This window comes from Artemia franciscana, chromosome 1, assembly GCF_032884065.1.
Source record: "Artemia franciscana chromosome 1, ASM3288406v1, whole genome shotgun sequence".
Taxonomy (NCBI): Eukaryota; Metazoa; Arthropoda; class Branchiopoda; order Anostraca; family Artemiidae; genus Artemia; species Artemia franciscana.
Genome location: NC_088863.1, coordinates 1849818 through 1877281, shown reverse-complemented (window position 1 = coordinate 1877281; position 27464 = coordinate 1849818). Strand labels below are relative to the sequence as shown.

Genomic DNA, 27464 nt, shown 5'->3' with positions numbered 1-27464 from the left:
ACACTAAAGATTTTTAGTGTTTTAAGAAGTAGAGTTAAGAGAAAGAGTCAAATTTTAGCGTAAAGAGCGAGGCGTTGAGGAGGAAAAGCCCCTTTCATATACGGAGTAATTTCTGTTCGTTTTAAGTTTTAATGTCGCTCTTTACTTTCATTTTAAAAAAAACTTTTTTTTAATGCACGAAATAAGGTAAAAACTTAATTAAACTTAAAACGAACAGAAATTACTCCGTATATGAAATGGGTTGTCCCCTCCGCAATCCCTTGCTCTTTACGCTAAAGTTTTGAATTGTTTTAAAAAGCAGAATTCTAGCAAAGAGTCAAACTTTAACGTAAAGAGCAAGGGATTACGGTGGGGACAACCCATTTCATATACAGAGTAATTTCTCTTCGTTTTAAGTTTTAATGTCGCTCCTTACTTTCAGTTAAAAAACTAGTTTTTTTTTATGCAATTCCTGCAAAAACTTAATTAAACTTAAAACGAACAGAAATTACTCCGTATATGAAATGGGTTGTCCCCTCCGCTATCCCTCGCTCTTTACGCTAAAGCTTTTAATTGTTTTAAAAAGTAGAATTGTGGCAAAGAGTCAAACTTTAGCGTAAAGAGCGAGGGATTGCGGAGGGGACAACCCATTTTATATACGGAGTAATTTCTGTTCGTTTTAAGTTTTAATGTCGCTCCTTACTTTCAGCTAAAAAATTAGTTTTTTTTTATTTAATTTCTGAACGTTTTTGAATTAATGCATGTTTTTTTTGGCTCTCCGCACATAAATTATTAATATGATATTTGCATATTAATTCCTTTTTTGGCTAAATGGCTTTCTCTTAGTTTTGTTCAGACACTTTTTTTAGAAATAAGGGGTGGAGAAAGCCTAGTTGCCCTGCAATTTTTCGGTTACATAAAAAAGGCAACTATAAATTTCAATTTTTAACGAATGTTTTTAGTAAAAAATATACGTAACTTAAGAATTAGCTTACGTAACATACTTTTATATTCTTAAATTTTTATTACGTATATGAGGGGGTTTGTACCCTCGTTAATACCTCGCTCTTTGCACTAAATCGTAAGTTTTGTCCCAATTCTTTAAGAATGACCCCTGAATCCGAAAGGCCGTAGAATAAATAGTTGAAACTACTAAAAATACTATAGCATAAAGAGCGAAGTATTTATCTCCTCCAAAATACCTCGCTCTTTATGCTAAAGTATTTTTAGAACCCCTCATATGCGTAATAATCTCTGTTCGTTTTAAGTTTCAATGCTACTCCTTACTTTCAATTGAAAAAAACTTTTCCATATTTATTTTTTCATTGTTTTTTTTATAGTAATTTTAGAAATTCCTGCGCCCTTTTCATTGAAATTCTGTTCCCCCATGATATATTTCTCCAAGGAAAGATCCTCCCATATAGCTCCCTACCCTCAACACCACCCCCAAAAACAAAACAAAAATTCCCTGAAAACGCTGTACACTTCCCAGTAACCATTATTATATGTAAACACTGGCCGAAGTTTTTAACTTGCAGCCCTCCCCCAGGGACTGTGGGGGAGTAAGTCATTCTCAAAGACATAGTTATTTTGGTTTTTGACTATGCAGAACAAAATGGTTATGTCAAAATTTTCATTTGTTGACTTTAGAAAAAAATGAGCGTGGGAGGGGGCCTAGGTGCCCTCCAATTTTTTTAGTCACTTAAAATGGCACTAGAACTTTTCATTTCCGTTAGAATGAGCCCTCTTGTGATATTCTAGGACTACTTGGTCGATACGATGACCCCTGAAAAAAAAAAATAAACACGCACCCGTGATTTGTCTTCTGGCAAAAAATACGAAATTCCACATTTTTGTAGATGGGAGCTTGAAACTTCTACATTAGGTTTCTCTGATACGCTGAATCTGATGGTGTGATTTTCGTTCAGATTCTATGACTTTTAGGGGTTGTTTCCCCCTATTTTTTAAAATAAGGCAAATTTTCTCAGGCTCGTAACTTTTGATGGGTAAGACTAAACTTGATTAAACTTATATATTTAAAATCAGCATTAAAATGCAATTCTTTTGATGTAGCTATTGATATCAAAGCCCCATTTTTTAGAGTTTTGGTTGCTATTGAGCTGGGTCGCTTCTTACTACAGTTCGTTACCACGAACTGTTTAATCTAACATCCTTAAATGTTTCCCGGAGGAAAGGTAATCTTAGTGACTCGTTTGGCTGACCATATACGACAATAAGCTGTAATAATGGGTACAAAAAAGAGGATTCGATCCCACTTTCTAGGCCTATAATGAAAAAATGCTAAGAAAGGGGATCCATCCATGTTTTATGGAGAACAAAAAACAAGAACTGCATGAGAGGGGGTAACTAGTACAGCTTTGAGTAAATTTTGCGGGAAGAGAAAAACTTGCCCTTAGAGAAGCTTCTCTCGGTCGTCGTTCTGTGTTGGCCTCAGTCTGCTTGACGTTGCAATGAGTTCTCAGCAGTAAAAGATATAGTAATTTGAAGATAAAAGATCAATTGAAGACATAAGTTTCTAGGGCTCTGCGTATTTTACTCCCCTGCAAAAATTGGGTTTAGCACGCCAAACACGGTACGCCAATCTTTTGCTGTTGTTCTTTACATCGACCACACAAACTGTTCTGCGTATAATTTTATTAAGAAATAGCTAACAACTACAACATTACAAGTCCTGCAAAAAAAACTCAAATATACCGATTTTACCAATTTCTGCTTCCCCTGACAAAACATTTCTCAAATTCTGATCTAATAATTTTTGGGTGGTTCGTTTGGCAATTCATATTTTCTTTTATCATTGGAAAACATAAGTTTAAGCGACAGTAGAAGGATCGGCAACATACAAACAGCTCCTTTTAGCTCAAGTGTTTTTTGACAATTTTACTTTTCTTTCATACTTTTTACCGTATTTTTTTGTGACCCTTATACGCCATGTAATTTAACATTAATGAGCCATGTTTCAAAAAAATATGTAAATCATTTTTCATATCCGTATTTTTTTTAGAAAAATCTGTCACAGTTAGTGGATTTGCAAAAAAGAAGAAGAAAAACAGTAATAATTTGGTACTTTTGAAATTTTTTGTTCTGTCAAAGCTTTTAATTTAGATTACCTTTTGAATAATGACCAATCCAATCTGAGACTTTCTGGACAACAGTCTTCGTTGTTTCTAAAGCCTCATTTTCACTTTCAATAACATGTACATCTTCACTCGTTTCAAGAAAATCCCCCTGTCCACCAAATTCATACGGGGGTGGCTGTGAAGTAACCGCCTCTAAGAAGTGGCCTATAATAAGAGGAAATGGCCAATAAAAACTAGTTTCCTTCAAAAATTTTCAATTCAGAACTTGTTTAGAAAAGATTTCAGACAGAATATATCGAATGAACAATTTTTATCGATATCGGCTAAATAGTAAAGGTCAAAAAGTTTACTATATTTAAACTAAGTTGATATCGTGTTTAAAAAATATTCCAGGAGCAAAGCAAGAAATTTCAATTATACTGAAGAGATAAAGGCCCTCTCCAGACATTTGAATATCTAGTATAGTTTGAAAATGCAGCTTCAGAGAGGAACAGACATTGAAAAAAATTCCATAAAATTCAAATTTGCTAGATGAATGCCTTTTATAAAAGCATTGAAATATTTACCTCATGTCATCGTAAGAATTTTAAGAACAAGGAGATCGCAAATGTGAGGGAGAAAAGAATCTTCATCTTAATCAAATTCTTAGAATTTAAGTTACAAATGCTCCTTTACTGAAAAGCTATTAAACCATGAATTTTAGCTTAATTTCCTAAATACATACCAAACATACTCTAAAGAATACTAAGGTGTTCTAGACCAAAGTAGACATAAGAGAGCAAGATGTCTCAATTGCGGAGATCAATAGTAAACGTTAGATGCTCAAAAAAGGGGGATCCCGTAAAAGGGTGGGATCTTAAAAAATTTAGATATTGAAATAAAATTAACCAAAATCTATATGAGAAGGGCTTCCACACAAGCCTCTCTTCCCCTGCTCCTTAGGCTAAACTTGGTAAATTTGATCTAGTACTTGCTCGAAAAAAATTTCTGAGTAAGTACAGTTAGTTGGTAGCTGTTATTGTCCTATTGACCAGTTCAATCTTAAATTTTCTTGAACTGGAAATTTTATATATGAAAATGTGAAAATTTTCGGACCCATTGCATTTAAAAAACTTCAAACGTTAATATGAAGAGTTGGTGACAGGGGATGAAAGATTGTAGCCATTCTTTATTTAGAATTATTTATGTTGATTTTAAATTTATTCTAAACAATATATTTATAAACCATATCAGTTGTTTTTTGAATAAGAGCGGAACGGGATGTTATTAGAAAACAATAAAAAGTATGTAAAAAGATATGAAATAAACAAAATAAAAAGCATAAAAAGAATGAATTTTGAGTCAAGTAATTCGTTAAAATAACTCTACTGATTCAAAATATGATTCTAAGAAAGAAAAATTGTATCATTCACAGGCCATCTTTTAAATGCAGGACGCTACCTGTCTTTTTTTTCAATTCAAAGAAAATGTATTATACGGACATAGTCTTTCATCGTTGTCTTTCCGTATTATTTTAGTCTATCATTTCATCTTTTCTCTCTACTCGCCACAGTCTCGTTTAATGTCTTTTCATTGGGTTTTATCTCTCTTTGTTGTTTTATTATAAGGGCAACAAGGAACTCTCATGAGAGCTACTTGTTGAAGTCTCTTCTTTTGCAGTTTGAACGGAAGGGAGGGACAGCAAGACAATTTCCAATGATTAAGTATTTCCACTTGTTGACAAAACCTAGATTTCTCATTTTTTTTTATGTTTTTACACCATGAAATCTTATTATCACAATGTTGTATTTTAAAGATATTTAGAATTAGTTTCTCATAAGCAATGGCATCAATTTAGGGGAGGATACTTGCCCCCCCCCAAAAAAAAAATTCCCCAAAATATTTGAAAAATATTATGTTTTGTAGGTCTAATTTTATTGAAAAATGGTATTTTATATTTTCGTGGAAAAAAATTGGAAAAACTACAAATTTGCCTCAACATTTTTGTCCGCTCTTTTTTTTTAAGTTGTTTACTTTAGTTTAAAGGTTCCGTTTAACTGCTCTAATTGTTCAAGGACAAGGAAAAATTATTTATGAATAACAAATAGCTCTCCAGGGCTGCCTTCTTCCATTGCCTCAGACATTGGCTCTCTTAGAGGCACGCCAGGTGACAGTGAGTAACCTCCTTCTTTATCAAACTTCCTTCATTATCAGGAAAGCTGCAGCTTGAATGTAAAAGGTAAGGTAAAGAATACGGCATTAGACTTTACAGTCCCTACCGGCTGTGCTGATCTCCGTTTCTTGGCCCTTCAGCCAGGAGGTGCAATGGGAGGTTGGGGGCCAACCATCCTGTGCTTTCGCTTTAAGGTCCTCCATAGTATTCTTCTGTTACGTTCGCATGTCCTATGGAAGGTATTCTTTTATCTTCATCGGCAATAAATGCCTCCTGGTTGCCAGAGGAGTAGTATTTTAAAATTCAATGATCTGGCATACGAGGAACGCGTTCAAGTTATCGCCATCTTCTTTGTGTCACGACGGAGGCAATGTCTAGTTGCTTCTGCGGGCACAGGTTTAGTTAGTTCTTTCCAGTTGATCGTTCCAGCAATTATTCGTGAACGCAGTAAGGCGTTTGCACTTTTCAAAAGCTGACTTTAGGTAGCCCATATATTAGTTCAAAACAGATAAAATGTTTATCTGGAATAGCCACAGTTTCAGCACTGAAGATTTTCAGACTGGTATAGGTCACTGAAAAAATGTGTCACCTAATGAAAATATCTGATGGAAAATAAAGAAGCTCAAATTGAGAAAGTTTAAACAATATCAATTCTAATCTCAAACCATTGCAAATCTAAAGTAAAAATAGAAAAAAAGAAAAATCCACCCAATACATACAATACCTACTTCATGCAGAAATGGAGTAGTTATTTTTATTATATGCGGGTATTATATTCTTTCTTGTTTTTTAAAGTTCATGTAGTTTATGTTCATTCTTTTTTTCAACGCCGAGCACTTGTTGTTTTATATAAGATAAATTTATTTAATTGTTCTATCCTTCAACTGATAAACGGATCCGTTTTTTTTTAGCTTTGGTTTGTTGGTTTTGTTGTTCACATGGAATTTTCCGTGAATCACATATAACTCATTGGTAAAATTATTGAATATTGACTTCCTAGTTTACTATTCCAGGATATTACAAGTAAAATAAAAACATGTTTAGTTTGATTCAGAAAAATTCCGTCTAAAAAAATTCAATATGAGAAAACTTAACCCAACCAAAATTCTACTCAAAGAAATATGAACCAAAAAATATCAACCCTACACATTATACCCAGACATATCCAACCCAGACAACCCAGACATATCCAAAATGCAGAATCAGAGGTATTTAAAACCTGATTAAAAAAGCTAATCAACAAAATACAACCTTACTAGAGTCGACCCAGCAAGATTAAAACATAGCAAAAGTCGAGTGAAGAAATGCAGCTTGACAAATCCAACAGAAATTTGAAGAAAAATTTACCAAACTTTATTGGTTATTTACCAAAAATTACCATCAAAGGTTCAACGCAGGAATATGCCCGTACGAAACATAGCTTAAAATTTCATGATTTGAAAACTTTCTTTGTAAAAACAGTCAAAGAATACTCATAATTTTCGGTATCAATCCAAGCATTATAGAGACAGCTTATTATACTAAGAACTTAAACATAAAAACAAAGTGATCCGAGCTAAATTTGAACAATCTGTGCAAGTAGAATCAGACAAGTGTACAGTAGCTTTTCAACTGAATTACAACTCAAAGAAAACGCCAACACACAATCTTATACTTGCAGTCGAATTGAACTAACCTCCATTTTTTTCATACAGGTCTGAGCGATGTTATCAAACAGTTCGTGGTAACGAACTGTAGTTAGGAGCGACCCGACTCAATAGTAAACCAAACTCTATAAAATGGAATTTCGATGTAGTTACACCAAAAGAATCGCATTTTAATGCTGATTTTAAATATATAAGTTTTGTCAAGTTTAGTCTTACCCATCAAAAGTTAAGAGCCTGAGAAAATTTACCATATTTTACAAAATAGGCGGAAACACCCCCTAAAAGTCATAGAATCTTGAAGAAAATTGCACCATCGCATTTAGCGTATTAGAGAATCCCACTATAGAAGTTTCAAGCTCTTATCTACAAAAATATGGGTATTCGTATTTTTTGCCAGAAGATTGACCACGGTTGCGTGTTTATTCCTTTCTTTTTTTTCCAGGGGTGATAGTATCGACCCAGTGGTCCTAGAATGTTGCAATACGGCTCATTTTAACGGGAATTAAAAGTTCTAGTGCCCTTTTTAAGTGACCGAAAAATTGAAGGACACTTAGGCCCCCTCCCACACTCATCTTTACCCAAAGTCACTGGATCAAAGTTCTGAGATTGCAGTTTTATTCACCATAGTCGAAAAACCTAATAACTATATTGCATCAGCTTAATCTATCAGCTAACATATTAATGAAATAATTTTGTTCAAGGCAGAATTAAGAGAGTTAAATTAAAAAAATCTTTTTTACAGTGCAGAGTAATCCAAACAAGAATATAATTTCAATTTTCCTTTTTTTTTCATAGCCATGTATTTTGGGGGTGATACCTAACACGGGGATACCATAGGTATACTATGGTAGGTACAACACTTGACTGGGTAGAGAATTTAAAGCGCCGAAACCCTATAGGCAAGTGTATTCTCCTGATGAGCCCTTGAGTTGGGTTGTTGCCTCTGAATTATTTGTCTTTATTGTTTTTATTGTTTGGAAAATGACGATATATACTTATTGACGACATGACTGCCTGTCCATGGATTTTTTTTTTTTTTTTTTTTTAATGCGTTTGTGCTGTTGCATTGGCGATTTCTCTTTTAGCTATATATATATATATATATATATATATATATATATATATATATATATATAGAAGAAATTCAAATTAAGCCGATTTGGGAAAACCACGAAAATACCAAGTTAACCAAGTTCGCATTTTAAAATATCTGTTGCAGAAAATTAACTTTGATTTCAAATAGAAGAGAGGAGTAAGATTATATATTAGCCAATACATCATGTCTTAGCGTAAATCAGTTGAACTTAATTGATTGTTTCTAGTATCTTAATATAGAACATCTGGTAGTAAATGTTGAGTCATACTTCTTCTAAAACTGAATATATAGTTAGATCAGAACGGGTCAAAATGACAATGAAAAACAAAGAACTGTTTGGTTAGGAAACGTAAGAAAGCGAATATCAAAGTGAAGAAGAAAGAATTAAGTTTGAAGAGCAACACTATCGCCATCTTCGACGCCAACAAATTGTGGCCCAAAACCAAGCACAAACATACAAAGATGGCGCAAACTACGCAAGGGCTAATTACAAGTCATTGAGACCCTTTAACGTTGTATATATTCACTTAGGACCATTCCATTTTCCAAAGGAAAAAGTAGCAAACAAAGGTGAATCATTTAAAGATTGCTACTTGTTTTGTCAAATTGCATTGCCATCTTCAGAATTTCCAAACGAACTGGTTAGCCTTTCTTAGGACGTCACTAGGACGGACGTTGCTCTCTAAAGAGTTTAAAAAATAAATCTGAAACGTGAAATCAGGTTTTCCTTTAGATTCATTCGACGTAAAGTATGAGCGAATAGCTAATAGTCATAGTGTTTTTAGCTTCATAGTTGCTTGAACAGTTTATCATGTGCCGCAAAATCAATTTACTAGCACGTCCATCACTCACCCCTGAAGGTAATTTTTAACCATCTTTATGTGGCCAAATATACTCTTTTGCCCCTGTTAAAACTGTTGAAGATTGTCTTGTACATTCTTTGAATTAGGGGATTTCTTGTAACCTAATGGATATCCTAGAAGAAATATTGCAAGACCTAAACAACTATGCCAAGTGTTACATAGAAGTGTGAGAGGTGGAGGATGATGTACATCAATGTGCTTCTTCATTGGGCTAACAGCCTCGGCTAGAAGACAAGTGATGATGAGAATCAACAAGCCTCTGAAGCTTTGCGAAAATTTTTCGAAGATAATATATACGACATAGTGTTTTGTATCGTTTTCAGTGTATATGATGCACGCAAAATTACACAAGAAACAAATGATTGACAATAAAAATCATTTGATAGACGTCATTTAAAAGTACATTTCAAGAGCCATTCCCTTCCCCAAGATTTAACGTATCGTTTTTATATCCATGACGCACACGAGAATAGAAAAGGAACATAGCTATGTGTAAAATACCAAGTGTAGTTAGTCTAATTACAAAAGGCGTATTACAAAAGTAGTTTCATAATGCCTAAAGTAAGTAGAGCAAGTAAAGGAAGTAAAACTTAATGCCTAGAGAACAAATGAAGAACATAGACCATCAAACATGACAAGACCAATCCGATCAGAACGAATCTGACCAATCCGAGCAGCTAATGAAAAGGGTATTGAAAAAAGTCTAGAGTAATGATAAACGAAAATGATCGGTTTTTCGGATTTGAAGCAATGATCCTTATAGCCTGAAACTCAGCTCATTTCCATACATCAGTCCACAATATTAATAATTATGATTTTAGCTTAAGGATATTTTTATACTAGGAATAGATACAGACAAAAATCTAACTAAGGTCAAAGAAAGCATCAAAAAATATCTTTACTTTTCAAAATTCTAAGCAAAACTAAAATGTTGCTCCCTAAAATTCAAATAAAGTTTTGTTACTGAGGACTGACAATGATATTAAAGATCAAAATATGTAAACAGTTTCTCGAGTCGGAAAACATGACTATTTGGTTTTAATGGACAAGGTCTAGCAAAGTTCGCTGACAGAGTGGCCGATGATTATCTTTGTTTTCTTTTCAGAAAAGTTGTTTTCCGAGAAGAAAAGTTGGGAAAATTCCAACTAGAGTTAAAAAAATTGAAATTTTTCATTTTCAAGGACAAACAAATACAGAAAGCATTACTGGAAAAGGTATTTCCTGACAAAATTGATGAAGAACCCCAGTTTTATTTTTAGAATTCCAGTTAGAATTCAACTTCATTTCGATGGAGTCAATTCGATAATCTTCCGTTCCCACTTATCCGAAAACAAATCTGCTTATGGTCTGTAATGGTTTTGTCTGGTTTCATAATCAATTTTAATTGTTTTGATCAATCATTAGTTTCAAAGAAATAGTCGATTTTAGAAATTGGCCTTCTTTTAATGGGAGTATAATAATGTCAGGTTGGAGGGAAGATCCCTCCAGACAACAGGAATATTTTCTTCGTTTACATATTCTGATGTTTCAGGATAAATAGAAGCCTCGTTGTATTACTCAATCAGTTAGTTTAACTTGGTAGGCAGAAATGGTGTTAATGCAGCAGCGGGCGACCTCCCCGTCGAGCGATCCTAAGCCATGAACAAAAGTTCATCGAGGAATGACAGCAGAACTCTTGAGGAAACTTCCAATCGCGATCCGTTGTATGCAACTCTTCCAGAGGCCCGGAGGAAATCAGAACCAAACGTCATATTGTAGTCATCCTTGTCTAATCCCAGTTATGATGCTTATCGGAAAGAAAACACATTCCTGTTCATTCAAAAACGTTTAATGTTTTAAAAGTGTTGTTTTAGTGGGCCTTAACAAAACTTTAGAGCCTGCATTGTAAACGAATCTACAATCAACCGTCTACTGGAATCTATCAGGCTCAGTTGTTTAGTTTTAAACAATTTTCAGAAATAACAACGTACATGGATACTCTTTGGATGATAGCCCGAACTTGTAGGATAGTATCAGTCTCCATTTCAAAATGGCTGGAATTTTTTTAACTCCATTTTTAGAGAAAATATCAAATGAATACCGAGTTTAAAGCTGATCAAGCAAAAAGAGAATCAAGTAACTAAGGAGTGAACTCCACGACTTCGACGAGATAGCATTCAATGCAAAAATTTCAATAAAATTTGAGCGACACATTAATTACCACCGGGCATCCACACTAAGACAAAATAACAAGTAGAAAATCCTTTTTCTTTAAGAACATTGGAGGGCCTCAAGAAGGACCAAAGATTATAGACAAGTCACGATCTAAGCAAAGTGAAGTTGGAACCTCATTAATTAGGAAAAACGATTAGAGGAAGACAAGGTCTGAACTTATATTAAAAGGTCCTTAGTAACGGTTAATAGCTCTAAAAGAAACTATATTATATTCATTTAATGTTGAATATGCACATTAATTGACATGACTATAGAATAAATATTCGTTTTGATAAAAAAAAACTGGATATTATAAGGTGCCTATTTTGCAAGCTAAGACCTTAAAATAGTTATAAAAAGTTGATTAATGTTAGCGAAGCACTTTGCACATTTTTGTAATTAAAACTTAGTAATTTTCATATTTTTTCAGCTTCTTTTCATGGGTAACAAAAAATGAAGAATAAAATTTTTCAAAAACCAAGACACAAGTCATTAAAGTGAGAAAAATTAAACGGTAGATTATCTTTTTGAAGCATTCGGTGTTGAATAATCTACCCAATATCAATTCAAATTATGAAGTCCTCTAAATAAACATTATAATAATACAAAGAAAAGCGAGGATTAAAATAATAAAGACTATACATTTAAACTGAATGTATTGCTAACGAACTAAAACTATAAGATTAAAATTAACGAATTATACACCTCATATTGAGCACTTGGAAATCCTAGGCTGTTTTTCTATCTCATATAAATAGAAATAGAACTAACAGATAAAATGTATTTATGTAAATCAGGGTAAAATCAATCAAGGACAATTTTCTTTTAAATTCTATGAACATATGAAAGGCTGATATTTTCAGTCAACGTCTAACACCTAATAAGCAAAGTACTTTTGTAAGAATGACACAAATAATGGCGACAGAAGTGACTTTTATAACAATAGTAATATTAAACGCTTATATTATTTACAGATTAAATTTTAAACGAAAAAATTATCTGTTATCAAGTCAAAAGTAACATTAAAACTAAATTTACCAAATAAGTGAGATGGCCCTTCTCTCATTCCCTCCCTTTATACCAAAATTATAGAGCTTTACTGATAGCATTATAGATGGCAGCAAATATAATCCGTAGTTAACTGCTACTGTTTTATTTACCAATTGCCTTTCAAAAAATCCAAACTTAAAATTTTATCGTTCAAAGCAAATATACATTAATAAACCCTTCTATTCTCAAGACATTTTGCAAAATAGTTTATAATCATTCACATCGCCCTTCAGGTGGAAGATTAATTCCTTAAGGCTGTGATTAAGTGAACTTGAAAACATCGAGCTTCAAAATTGAAGTTAGGGTAGCCTTCTGTCTTTTAATTCTCTAGAGACCGTTGGTTGTCAAAACTTCAAATAGCACCAATTATCAAGTCTTGTGAAAGGTTTTGATAGACAGCTTCCTTTGGTGAGATGCTTCAGCCGAGGAATAGTAATATATTTGGCTGCGTCTTGCAAAGCTTGGTTACCGACCAAGGGAGAAGAGAAAATGAGCGAAAGAGCTCTATCATTCTCAAATACAAAATGCCCATGTATATAAAACTGGGACGGCATGCACAGAGTGCATTTGAAAATTTATTATTTTTTCCTAGGAATAGGCTAATTAAAATACCTCAGTTGATTAATTCGAAACTAAACACCAAATTTAGTTGAAAGCTTTCTTCGAGGATTCTCAGAAAACCAAAGTTTTCTTACGAATTGAATTGAAAAAAAAAATAACTGAAAGTAAGGAGTGACATTAAAACTTAAAACGAACAGAAATTACTTCGTATATGAAAGGGACTGCTTCCTCGTGAACGCCCCGCTCTTCACGCTAAAGTTTTTTACTGTTTTAAAAATAGAGTTAAGAGAAAGAGTCGTACTTTAGCGTGAAGAGCGGGGCGCTGATGAGGAAGCAGCCCCTTTCATTTTGAAGTAATTTCTGTTCGTTTTATGTTTTAATGTCACTCCTTACTTTAAGTTAAAAAACAATTGTTTTTATTTAATTTAATTTCTGAACGTTTTCGAATCAATGCATGTTTTGATTTATGCTCTCCGCAGATGAATAATTAAAACGAAATTTGCGTATTTATTTTTTTTTTTTTTGGCTAAATGGTTTTCTCATAATTTTGATCAAATGACCTCGAGGAAAAAGAAGATGCGCGGATGGAGGTCTAGTTGCCCTCCGATTTTTTGGTTACTTAAAAAGGCAACTAGAACTTTTATTTTTTTATGAATGTTTTTATTAGTAAAATTATTAGTTAAAAAAAATTTATTAGTTAAAGATATACGCAACTTAAAAATTAGCTTACGTAAAGAAACTTCTGTTTTCTCATATTTTTATTAAATATATGAGGGGGTTCACCCCCTCGTCAGTACCTCACTCTTCACGCTAAAGCTTAAATTTTGTCCCAGTTTCTTAAGAATGACCCCTGAATAACAAAAGCCGTAGAATACATAGTTGAAATTTCTAAAAATACTTTAGCGTAAAGAGCGAGGTATTAGGAGGAAGAGAGCCCCTCATATGCGTAATAATTTCTGTTCCTTTTAACAAAAATTATCCTGGAATATTTACAGGAAAATAATAACAGGAATATTCTGTTCCTTTCAGTTGAAAAACTTTGTCATATTTATTTTTTCATTGTTTTTTTTTAAATTATGCTAGAAAATCCTGCGCTCCCTTCATGGAAATTTTCTTCCCCCATGACAAATTTATCCATGAAAAGTTCCCCCGACATATCCCCCTCTTCTCAACCCTTGCCCCCAACCAAATGAAAACGCCCCAGAAAACGTCTGTACACTTCCCAATAACCATTACTATATGTAAGCACTGGTCAGTGTTAGTAACTTGTAGCCCCTCCCACGGGGACTGTGGGGGAGTAGGTCATCCCAAAAGGCATAGCTGTAAGGATTTTCAACTACGCTGAATAAAATGGCTATCTCAGAATTTTGATCCGGTGACTTTGGGAAGAAATTAGCGTGCGACGGGGGCATAGGTGCCCTCCGATTTTTTGGTCAATTAAAAAGGGCACTAGAACTTTTCATTTCCGTTAGAATGAACCCTCTCGCAATATTCTAGGACCACTGGGTCGATACGATCACCCCTGAAAAAAAAACAAAAAAAAAACAAACAAATAAACACGCATCCGTGATCTGCCTTCTGACAAAAAACACAAAATTCCACATTTTTAAACAGTTCGTGGTAACGAGCTGTAGTAAGGAGCAACCAGGCTCAATAGTAACCAAAACTCTAAAAAAAAGGAATTTTGATACCAATAGTTATATCAAAAGAATGGCATTTTAATGCTGATTTTAAATATATAAGTTTCATCAAGATTAGTCTTACCCATCAAAAGTTACAAGCCTGAAAAAATTTGCCTTATTTTAGAAAATAGGGGGAAACACCCCCTAAAATTCATACGATCTTAAAAAAATCACACATCAGATTCAGCGTATCAGAGAACCTTGTTGTGGAAGTTTCAAGCCCCAATCTATAAAAACGTGGAAATTCGCATTTTTTGCCAGAAAAATGCGAAAATAAACACGATGCGTGTTTATTTTCACGGATGCGTTTTTCCAGACAAATAAACACGGATGCGTGTTTATTTGTTGTTTTTTTTCCCAGGGGTGATCGTATCGACTCAGTGGTCCCATAATGCCGCGAAAGGGCTCATTCTAACGGAAATGATAATTTCTAATACCCTGTTTAAGTGACCAAAAAATTGCAGGGCACCTAGGCCCCCTCCCACGGTCATTTTCCCCCAAATTCACCGGATCAAAATTCTGAGGTAGCCATTTTATTCACCACAGTCGAAAAACCCAATAACTATGTCTTTGGGGATGACTTATTCCCCCGCAGTCCCCGTGGGAGGGGCTGCAAGTTACAATCTTTGACCTGTGTGTACATATAGTAATGGTTACTAAGAAGTGTACAGACGTTTTCAGGGGGATTTTTTGGTTTGGGGGTGGGGGGACATTTGAGGGGGAGGGTTACCGGGGAGGATTTTTCCATGGACGAACTTCTCATGGGGGAAGAGACTTTCGATGGAGGGGGCGCAGGATTTTCTAGCATTGTTTAAAAAAACAATGAAAAAATAAACATGAACATTTTTTTTTTCTACTGAAAGTTAGAAGCAGCATTAAAACTTAAAACGAACAGAAATTATTACGCATCTGAGGGGTCTACCTTCTCGTAATACCTCGCTCTTTGCGCTAAAGCATTTTTAGTAATTTCAACTATTTATTCTACGGCCTTTGTGATTCAGGGGTCATTCTTAAGGAATTGGGACAAAATTTAAGCTTTAATATCAAGAGCGAGGTATCGACGATGGGTGAGCCCCCTCATATACGCAATAAAAACATACGAATATTGAAGTTCGCTACGTAATTTAATTCGTAAGTTACGTATATTTTTTACTTATGAAAACGTTCGTAAAAAGTTAAAAGTTATAGTTGCCTTTTTAAGTAATCAAAAAATAGGAGGGCAACTAGGTCTCCTCCCTCGCTCCTTTTTTCTCAAAATCTTCCGATTAAAACTGTGAAAAAGCCATTTAGCCCCAAAAAATTAATATGCAAATTTCGTTTTAATTATTTATGTGTGGAGAGCCAAGATCAAACCACGCATTAATTCAAAGACGTCCAGAAATTAAACAAAAAAACGAGTTTTTTTTAAATGAAAGTAAGGAGCGACATTTAAACTTAAAACGAACAGAAATTACTCCGTATATGAAAGGGGCTTTTCCTCCTCAACGCCCCGCTCTTTACGCTAAAGTTTGACTCTTTCTCTTAACTCTACATTTTAAAACAGTAAAAAACCTTAGCGTAAAGAGCGGGGCGTTGAGGAGAAAAAGCCCCCTTCATAAACGGAGTAATTTCTGATCGTTTTAAGTTTTAATGTCGCTCCTTACTTTCACTTTAAAAAACTTTTTTTTGTTTAATTGTAGATAGGAGCTTGAAACTACAGTAGAATTCTCTGATACGCTGAATCTGGTGGTGTAAATTTCGTTAAGGTTCTATGATTTTTACGGGTTGTTTCCTCCTCACCTGTGCTTCCAAACTTAAGTCTCTAGCCGGCAATCCTTCAATTCGTCGCAATCCAAGTTTCTACCACCCAGTCACGACCCGGTAGGGCAACGGGGAGGAAGCTACGGGGTTCTGCTCCGCCCCAAGGTTTATCGCTTGACCTAAATCTCTTGAATTGTCTAGTTCTTCACCTTACCGCATTATTAGGTATTTTGGATATTTACATCTACCAAGCTCCAAATACTTTTTACAAAGGCGCTGTCTATGTGTAGTAACACTTTTAAGATGTATACCTCGCTTTGATTTAATTTTCCCCATGATTTCGGCTTTGTGTGCACAATTTTACTGAAGGTTCCTGACTATTTCTCATTTCTAGGTTTCTTCATTGCATTGAAATAATTTATGAAAATTTCACACTCTATTAACAAGCAGCTGATTATACCAGCTTGTCATTTTGGTCTCTGGGGGGTATTATCGGCGATCTGAAAAGATTCTTTCTGGCAACCGACTTGTAAAAATTTCAGGTAGCTGAAAATATTCTAGGGGACTGTTAGAAAACAGGAAAATAAATCGAAAAATGGTTCCAATCATCTTACAGGTTATTGTCTCCTGCTCATGATAGTACCGATTTTGTTCTAAAAGCAATATCCTTTATCGAGTACACTTGTGAAAAAGACCTAGACATTTTCTAAGATTTCTAAGCAATTATAGGAAATAGAGCAAAATCCTTTCAAACATTTTGTAGCATCTTCAAGAAGCTATGGCCTGATATTAAAAGCGGCATCTTCCACCAATGAATACTTGAGTACTTTTTAAATATAAATTTTCAATTTAACATGGGATTTTCGAATTCCATCAGTTCACTTAATCACGGCCTTAAGTAATGAAGAAAATTTTGGACTTGTAGCATGTAGAGCAAAGGCAGACCCCCTCATAAATAGGGTAATCCCTTCTCTTCCGAGATTTCAACGATCCAATATGTTTTTATATTGTTTTTCATTTATTTTATTTCCGTTCGATTAATACCAATTCTCAGGTTATCCTAAATATGAGGGGAGATACCATCTCCTCAACTCCAGCTCTGCATATCAAAGTTTAGCTTTTGCATAACAATGATTCGAGACACAGAACTCATTTGATTTTTCCCTGTAAGACAATGGGACAAATTGCTTTATAATGAGTACAAGAAAAAAGAAAAAAGGGGACAAGTTTTCAAAAATAAACAATTGTCCCTGCAATAAGAAATCGTCTTCACCCTCTCATATCCAATTGCTAAAAGGTCAGGAATCAAATTATTATCCATCTGAATGTTCATTTAATTTGCATGAATTGTACCTCATGGAATCTTCTATGTATTAAGCTTAAAATTACATTTATCTGAGGGTTTATGTACCGCCCCCCATTCACTAAAAACTTCACAATGACGTAGTAGCTTCTGAAAAAAAACTATAATAACGATCAAATACTATTGATTCGATATAATTTTATGGACCACTTGTCACCAGTTGGCGGTGGCCTTTGAGAATGAATGGCTATGAAAATATTAATTTGCAAAATCCATGGTAACCAAAATGGAAGGAAGGAATGCTCATACTGTATGTAATTGAAATTCTAATATATAGTGTTTTAATAACATTTTACACATTCAAAAGAATCGGATTTTTACGGAGACTCCAAATATTCAAAATATAGGATCTATTTTTCAGATACTCCAAAAAATCTCAAAAAAGTTAAAAATTATCCATTAGAAATTACGACTCCAATAATAATTCGTAAAATCTCAGATAAATCGAGAAAACGTCCCCAAAAAGAGTGGTGATTTCGCAAAAGTTACGTCGTCAAATTCAGTATGTCAAAGAACCCAGTTACAGAGGTTTCAAGTCCCCACCTATAAAATGTGAACTTTTTAATTTCGTTGTAGAAAGATAGCCATTAATGTGCGTTTCTTTGGGTTTTCTTTTCAAGGGGTGATCGTATAATATGGGTAATCTTAGAATATAAAAAGAGGACTCATTCAATCGAAACCGACGGTTCATTCAAAAGTTAAAAAAAAAAACGTAAAAAACTGTACCCTTTTCAATATCTTTCAACAACCCCATGCTATTTGCACTGGAAAAAAGATACTTGTATAGCCGAAAGATTAAAGACCTTGCTAGCCAATGTTACATCTATGCAAGAGCAATAATAGTTCTTCACATTTCTGGAAACTCGGGGGAAAAACCCCCCATAGGAACACAATTTTCCATTGCTTAGTTGATGATGCATTAGCTACTGATAGAGGTTAGGATCTATTCCTGACATGTTATTTGGCCCCAATCCATTAGAAATCCTTCGCTAGACAATGGCTTTCACGAATCTTCTCTGGTTCCATCAATTCCTTCAACAAATGATTAGAATCTCACATTCCCGCGACTTAAGTTTCCTCTTTTGTGATTATTGTTTCCTTCAGATCTGAGGAAAGCGATACTTTTGAAGCTTTTAACTTTGATTTGCTGAATCGATTTTCACAAGAGAACATCTTAACCGCAAGAGTTGGCAAGAAGAAAAGGAAAATGTGTCCATACAATACCTTAGGCTGGATAGAGTTAACCATCTTGGGCCTGTATCGCAGCAATAAGACATATCAGTCATTTGATCGAATACACAGGCTATTATGAAGACTCAGTTGCAAGGCGTCAAATTTATTAAATTGATGTGAGATGGCAAGGATTTTGGTTTTAATGAAGAAACTAGGTATTTTTCAAAATCCGTTTTTTTTTTTATTTTAAAGAAAAACACGAAAAAGCTTCAACTCTAAGGGAAAATATCCCCACCCCGAAGTGATGCCTTACATCATTGAATAAAAAAAATTAATGTCGTTAACCTAGCTGTATAAAATTTGCAAAATAGATCTTCAGGCCTAAAGAGTTACAAACAAACAGGTCATGACAATGAACTGTAAGATGCTACGGCTAGTAGCTATCAACACTAAAAAAAAGTATTTTTATCACAATGCATAGGCTATATAAAAAAATTGAATTTTTATGGTATTTCTAAATCCATAAAATACATCAAGTTTACAGTTTCCCTTGAAAAAACTATGGGCCTGAGAAGTTTCGCCGATCTAAATTTTAAGTCAACATTTTAACTGACCGTTCCAAGTACAAAAAAATATTATTCCACAGCAAAGCCATATTTGGTGTATTTTTGTAGCGCAAGATGATAATTTTGGCCCAAAAAATGCAAAAAAGTCAGTGACTGAAAATTTGAAAATTATGAGATACCCATTTTTTTTTAATTATCATAAGACTATCACAAGCTGTCCTGTATGCCTTGTGGTAGCGCAATAGTTCCGGAGGATGCACGAAGACCATATAATGGGCAGTGCAATAGTGCTGCTACAGCAATGAGTGACATGTCTTCAAAGTATTGATAGTTTTTTTTTTTTTTTTTTTGACCAGATCACTACATATTGAATAAATAGTCGTAGAAATATTGGAGAAGGCTAATTAAACTGAAAATTTGTATTGCACTTTTTAAGAGTCGAAAAGGATGGGAGAGCAACCAAACCCCCTCCTCCAACCTGCTAAGCCTCCAGATATATCAGAGGCATACTTTGAGACAGCCATTAGGGTCACAAAAATCGAAAGGTCCATTAAGAATGCCAACAAAGATGGCATGACTCCTGTAGTCTCTGGGGCAATGGCTGTAAATTATAGTACCAGCCAATTTTTTTAAATATAATTTTGTTGTTTGGAAAGGGACAGGCTTTATCCTTGGTTTCCCAAAGGCTCAAATTTTTAGGCATCCACTATGCGTATTCACATTATCAAAAGGACGCATCAGTAATATTTCAATAACAGGTAAGAATGTTCGTTGAAACATGCAGGGTATGTTTTTTGGGAGGCTGAACTGAATCAAAAGGCAATATGTGATAAGTTTATCAAGTTGAAACTTGTAGACTATATTGGGAGGAGGGATGCTGGGATAGATCAAAAGATAACCTATGTGTACAAGTTATCAAAAAGGGTATCAACAATGGCCCAGGAAAGGCTAAGGGTATTGGGTTGAAACCTTATAAACATGTTTAGAGGGGACATTGAACTGAATCAAAAGCCACCACAAGGATCCATACTGTCAAAAGGACATATCTGTAATATTTCAGGACCGGCTAAGAGTATTCAGCGAAATCTGTTGGGTATGTTAAGGGGCATATTGAATTTATTCAAAGAAACTGCATTCATCCGAAGTGGGTAGTCTTGCCATACCCCAGGAACGGCTAAGTTTTTTAAGGTGTAAAAACACCTTAAAACAAAATCAATTTTGTCGTGAATCAATTCACGACAAAATTGATCTTGTCGTGAGGACGCACCTGTAATATCTCAGGAAAGCCTAAGGGTATTTAGATGAAGCTTTCAGGTATGTGGATCTAAATCAAACGACATTGTGTATGTCCATGTTGTCAAAAAGACGTATCTACAATGTCTTAGGAGTGGCTTTGGGCATTAGGTTGGAACATTCAAGGCCTGGTGAGGGAATTTTAAACTAAATCAGAAGGTGTCATGTAACGCAAGGTTTGCAGTCCACGGTGCGCAGTCCCCGTGGGAGGGGCTGCATGCTACAAACTTTGACCTGTGTTTACATATAGTAATTGTTACTGGGAAATATACGGACGTTTTCAGGGGGATTTTTTTGGTTTGGGGGGAGAGTTGAGGGGAGAGGTTACGTGGGAGGATCTTTCCATGGAGGAATTTTTCATGGGAGAAGAGACTTTAAATGGAGGGGGCGCTGGATTTTCTAGCATTATTTAAAAAAAACAATGAAAAAATAAATATGAAAAGTTTTTTCTTCTGAAAGTGAGGAGCAGCATTAAAACTGAAAACGAACAGACATTATAACGCATTCGAGGGGTTTACCTCCTCGTAATACCTCTCTCTTTACTCAAAAGCATTTTTAGTAATTACAACTACTTATTCTACGGCCTTTGTGATTCAGGGGTCATTCTTAAGGAATTGGAACAAAATTTGAGCTTTAGTGTAAAGAGCGAGGTATCGACGAGGGGTGAGCCCCCTCATATGCGCAATAAAAACATACGAATACAGAAGTTCGCTACGTAATTTAATTCGTGAGTTACGTATATTTTTACTTATGAAAACGTTCGTAAAAAATTAAAAATCATAGTTGGCTTTTTGAGTAACCAAAAAATTGGAGGGCAACTAGACCTCCTCCCTCGCTCCTTTTTTCTCAGAATCTTCCGAGTAAAACTACGAAAAAGCCGTTTAGCCAAAAAATAAATTAATATGCAAATTTTGTTTTAATTATTAATTTGCGGAGAGCCAAGATCAAAACATGAATTAATTCAAAAACGTCCAGAAATTAAGCAAAAAAAACAAACAAGTTTTTTTAAATGAAAGTAAGGAGCGACATTAAAACTTAAAACGAACAGAAATTACTCCGTATATGAAAGGGGCTTTTTCTCCTCAACGCCCCGCTCTTTACACTAATTTTTTTTACTGTTCTAAAAAGTACTGTTAAGAGAAAGAGTCAAACTTTAGCGGAAAGAGCGGGGCGTTGAGGAGGAAAAGCCCCTTTCATATACGGAGTAATTTTTGTTCGTTTTAAGTATTAATGTCGCTCCTTACTTTCATTTTAAAAAAAACTTGTTTTTTTTTGTTTAATTTATACACCAAAAGCTATATTTAACACTTTATGACTGCTACGCCAAAAGTGGCATCTGACATTTTTAAACTTCTGAATTAGTCATCCGTAGCTGAGCTACTTTGAAATGGAGGATTGATATGGCAATTAATATTCAAGTATGCCTAGAACCTCCAGATCTTCAATACCCTCTTGATCTTCCCGCTGAGAATTGTTCGGTAAACTGTTTTTTGGTAAGTTTGGTAAACTTGGTAAAGTATTTTGGGCAATAATCTTAAAAGAGTAAAAGTGTCAGATATATCACGTTCCTTCGTTTTTTTTATTACTATTATTATTCATAAGAAAGCTGTTTTCTATAATCTTATTGTGACGCTTATTCTCACAGGATTGGGGATAAGGATATTGGATAGCTCGTTGAAGGAAAACGGAAGAAGAAAAGAAAAGAAGATAAACAAAAACGTCCAAAAGCTCTATATACGAGAAGGAATTTCTCCAGCTTGTGCATACATTAACTGGATTAAGGGGAGTCATAGCTGCATTGTTCGTGCAAAGAAAAAGGGATAAAAAAACAGGGAAGAAAATGAAAAAGTGCTGACAATTCTCTATTCCTTGGAGATTAATATCAAGATGTGTTTTTTTTTATAGTGGCTTAAATTATAATAATACTAAGGGTTCTTACTTTTGGCTCAGTTCTGTATCTGATATGACAAACTGCGCGTCAAAACGGCTACTTGTGACATTTGAAAATATGGCACGAAAAAATTCTTTACACTCTGTCAGCACTGGTACAAGCTTGACAACTGTTCTTTAAGAACTCTATAAGAACTCTTGACGACTCAAATTAACAACTGTGTAAAACCAACTATTCTTTGTCTGTGTGCTGGTTTTGTTTAGCCAAGCAAACTTAACTTTACCAAAATTATTAACCCAATGAATTATTATTCACAGCGAAAAAAGATTTCAGAGATCCTTCAAGCCAGCACTCTTTCTCGTACCTACCTTTTTATTTTTTTCTGAGCACTGAAGACGACTTGTCGTCGTTGTTGGTCCTTGTCGTCGGAGTTTCTTCTTAAAATATCTGCTTATTTTCGCTTCATATTGTTAGACTTACTAAAAACCTACCCTCTTTTTTTCGGCTATTTGTTTTTATTTTTGTAATTACTATTTCTTTTCTTTCTTGTTTCATACTTTTTCTGCCATTCCCCTTTGAACCTTCTATTCTACAAACAATTGTAGAATATTCTCCTTTTAGTTTTATATATTTCTACTTTTCAATTATATTTTCAATTATTTACACGCAAGCTCTAAATGGGTACCTGGAAAAATCTGGGGAAGGTAAACAGGAAGGGTGTGCGAAAGCACAGAGATGGCTGGCCTCCAGCCCCCCATTGCACTTCCTGGCTGAAGGGCCAAAAAACGGAGATCAGCACCGCCGGTACGGACTGTAAAGTCTAATGCCGTATCCTTTACCTTTACCTTTTTACCTATTTACACGCACAGACACAAATAGAATTTCAGCTAGAATGTCCATGGATTTTCGTAAAATTTGCAGTAAGAGTTCCCAAGTTGAGATCTTTATACTTGGAGCATGTGGAGGGAACATAAATTTTATCTAGCTGATAAAAAACAGCTAAATTATCTAAACATGAAAAAAGAGCTTTAGTAAAATTTTAAAAAACCACGCAAAAGCAAATATTAAATATGTTAGTTTTTTTTTAACTTGCAACAGAAGTTTACAATATACTTTTGGAAAAAAAAATTGGATTTTTGTTGTAAGGAAAATGTTGTTATTTTGAATGGAAGAGTTGGAATGGATGGAGGTGTAGGAAATTTCACTTATTTTTCTGAGGCTTCTCCAAGTTTGATTGATTATATTTTGGTGTATGTTCTTCTTTGGTGTCTATGTGTGGATTTCGAGGTGATGGCAGTGGTAGGTTCGGATCACTTGCCTGTTGGGCTACTTTTGAATGGGATAGTTCTAAGAAACTAGCGGCTAATAGTGTTAGGAAGAAAAAACGCAGGGAAACTGATGATTGAGGGATTAGAAAGGTACTGAAAGTAACAGAAGAGAAAGAGAAAAATTTTACCGAGAGATGATACTCTAAATGGTCACTTTTATATTACTTTTCTATGCCTTTTCTATGCCCTACTAAGCTTGATCAGATGTTGTGTTAAAACTTTGATCTAGACAATACAGGCAAAATATCCCGTAAAGTAAGTTATTTCCAAAATTCAAAAATATCCCCCCCCCTAAACAAAGATCTAGCACTGAAACACAAGATAAAAAAAACATTCGCAATATTAAAAAAAAAGTGGTTGAATATTTCGCGAGAGAGCTCAGTACTTCCAACAAAAATATAGAGGAGTGTTTTGAAAAACAGCTTTACATTGTTCTTTCAAATAAAACAAAACCCTTTCTGGTTGTGTCGCCAAATGCTGTTCACTCTTTGACTCCAAAATTAAGGAAAAATCTTCTTCTGGTGTTGATTCTATTTCAGGAAGGCACCTCCGACTTGCAGGTTCTTTAATCGAACAACATTCAGCACGACTGTTTCAGATGATCCTTATTTGTAGTGTAGTCCCTTTGCAATTTGTATCGGACAAATATTTCCCATTCTTGAAAATGGGAAAAAAGTCGCTTCTCTGTGCATTTCTTATCGTCCTATTACCGTCTCATGTATTACTTTCAAGCTCTTTGAGTATTTTTTGATAAGATATATTGAAGAAAACTGTTCCACCCCTCTTCGTCAGTTTGTGTACCAGCGTGGCTTAGGTAGAGAGCATGCTCTCTTTCCGCTTATAAATGTGTTGAAGGTTATTGAAGAAAGAGGTGATTTCTTGGTCTTATGTGCACTAGATATTGCAAGAGTTTTTGACTCGTGTATATTTTCGCAGGTTTTCCATGAGGCCCTTTTGAAAGGAACTGATGCTGCGGTAATTACTTGTTTAAAATGCATGTATAGAAATCTGAAGACTGGAATTAAAGATTGAAGTCAACTACTTCTGATTCTAAAAGGTGTACGCCAAGGAGCTCTGACTTCTCCAGTTTTGTTTAATAATTGTGTTCCGGTGCTCAGGATAAGCTGAACTGTATTTTTATCTTCAAAGGAGTTTGTCTTTCGTTAGTTACGTTTGCAGATGACCTACTAAACCTTTCCTGCACTTTTCAAAGATTCTCTTCAACCTTTGAATTTCCCCAAGAAGAGTATGAGGATAAAGGAGTAATTTGTTTGGTTTATAAGCCACCTAGCACTTCCTCGGTTGACTTCCTTGATTCATTTGATGATTATTTATGTAAGTTTCTGTCAGTAAAAAATGAATGTATAACCATAGGTGATTTTAATTTTGATTTGTTATATTTGAATAGTTATAATTTTGAGTTTTTTTTTAATTTGATGTTATCACATGTTTTTTTTTCCTATGAATCGCCTTCCTTCTGGAATAACTTAACATTCTGCTACTCTTATTGATAATGTGGTTCTCCCTTCAAATTTAGTACCTAGTTCTTATTGTGATATCATGTTCGATCCGGTATCTGATCATCTTCCTGTTACGTTTACGATAAAGCAACGGAGCCCGATTGATGAAAAGACTAGGTGTACACTTATAAGAAATCTTCAACCGGCAAATTTACATGAGTTCCGTGAACAAATAAGTGTAACATCATGGGAGAAAGTGTGTGAAGACACACTCGCGACGCACTCGAAGACAAAGTCGCGTGCCCACGACAATTTTCTTGGGATAATTAGTCCTACATTTGAGTCTGCTTGCCCCTTGAAACTTATTGGGAAAGAAGAGTAAGATATCCCCCGAAAACCCTGGATTGATGATGAGATTGTCAAAGCTATAAATGCTCGTAATGCTTGCTTCTTCAAAAGTTTAAATGACTCATCTGAAGAAAGTAAAAATGAAAACATTCGTCAACGAAATCTAGTGAGTAAGTTAAGACGTTCTAAAATCAGAACTACTACATTGAAAAATTTAATGAACAAAAAGAAGATATGTGGGGCATTTGGCAGACCCTTAACGGTGTGATTAAGGGCAGAGGTAAACATGATGATCTCATAAATCCTATCACTGTCGAGGGTGCTACAGTCACTGATAAGCAGTAGATTATTGACGAGTTTGGTAAATTGTTTCTCTGGTATTGGAAGTAGAATCTAGGAGTACACTTCTCACGGAGACACAGCAAAACAGCAAAAAGTGACACACTGTTTGAAGATAATCGAGGTGAACATTATAACTTTTAATTTGAGAAAGCGTCAATTGAAGATCTAGCAAAAATTGTGAAGAATTTAAAGTCAAATGCTGCTGGTATTGACAGTTTGAATCTGAAAGCAAAGTAGTTTCAAAGTACTTGAATCAACTTGAATCAAAGTAGTTTCAGTAGTTATCTAATACCATGTCTTCTTTACCTCGTTAACCTGACACTTGAAGTTGGCCAATTCCCTGACGTGCATAAACGAGCAAGGTCCTACCACTGTTCAAACCAGGTAATAAGCAAGATATGACGAACTGGCGACCTATAAGCTTGTTACCACTATTCTCAAATAGTGGCAGATTAAAAGTGGCTCGTTAAAATATACGAGAAAATAGTACATCGACGGCTGTATGAATATTTAGACAAGCTCGGAATATTTAGTGAGTCACAGTTCGGTTTCAGAACTAAACATTCAACTGTTCATGCGGCATATCATCTAATGGAGTGCGTTAATTAATCTTGTCGCTCTTACTGTACTCATTGAATTTAGAAAAGCATTTAATACCATTGATTTTAATCTTTTTTTAAGTAGTTTAGCTTGTTTAGGAGTCCGTGAAAAGTGTTTGGAATGGTTTAGGTCTTACCTGCATGGTAGGTCCGTCAAAGTTTTGACAGATGATGTGGTAGGGAAGGCCATCAATATGAATTGGGGAGTGCCCCAAGGTCCGGTATTGGGACCATTACTGTTTCCGATATACGTGAATACAATGCGTTTTTACCTTCCTGATGCCGTAGTTACATTATTCGCAGACGACACAGTACTTACAGTGATTGCGTAATATGTTGAGGATCTTACAGAGATAACTAATTTAACTCTGGAGAATTTATCTCAGTTCAGTTTCACTTTATCTCAGTTCACAAAGCACAGTCAGGTCACAAAGCAGTGAATATCGAGAAAAAAATCATATGATTTTTAGTCGCATTGCTAAAGTTGTAAATAATTATCATAAAATCCTTTTACAGGGTGTTTTCATTATTCACGTTTTTCGATGTAGATATCTAGGATTTTATTTTGATGTAAATTTTAGTTGAATTCATCATTACAAATTTTAATCTTCAAAATTGGCTCGCGGAGTTGGTATTCTAAGAAAATTTCATAAATTTTTTCCTCTACATGTTCTGAAAGCAATTTATTATTCAAATGTTCTTCGTTATTTAGTGAATGGTTGTTCATTTATGCAAGCAATTTTTCTAGTCATGTGAAAAGGGTCCAGATATAAATAAGGCAATTAGCAGTTTAGGTGAGTACCTTGCGTGTGGTAATACTAGAGATTGTCTTAGAGATTTAGATATTTCGAATACTGATTTTATTAAGTCTCAGCAGATTTTAATTTTTGTATACCAGGTTTTAAATGGATTGTCTCCTCCGTATTTTAGAAGTTTTTATCGATGTAATTCAAATTATCACGATTATTCTACTAAGAACTCTGAACAGTTGACTAGTGAAATCAGGCATATAACGCGATCTGTGCTAATAATTAAATAATT

At 34.7% G+C, this 27464-nt stretch overlaps 1 protein-coding gene across 2 annotated transcripts in view; it reads right to left on the bottom strand.

Annotated features, from left to right (window-relative positions):
• Nucleotides 1–27464, bottom strand: part of LOC136043877 (protein eva-1 homolog C-like) — a 268061-nt gene that overhangs the window by 45487 nt on the left and 195110 nt on the right. Inside the window, exon 7 of one of the 2 annotated variants that reach the window (XM_065728853.1) lies at nt 3108–3281. The exons of the other annotated variant lie outside the window; for it this stretch is intronic. Within the exon in view, the coding sequence (XP_065584925.1) occupies nt 3108–3281 (174 nt within the window). The remainder of the gene's footprint in view (nt 1–3107; nt 3282–27464) is intronic. 2 annotated transcript variants of the gene reach the window in all.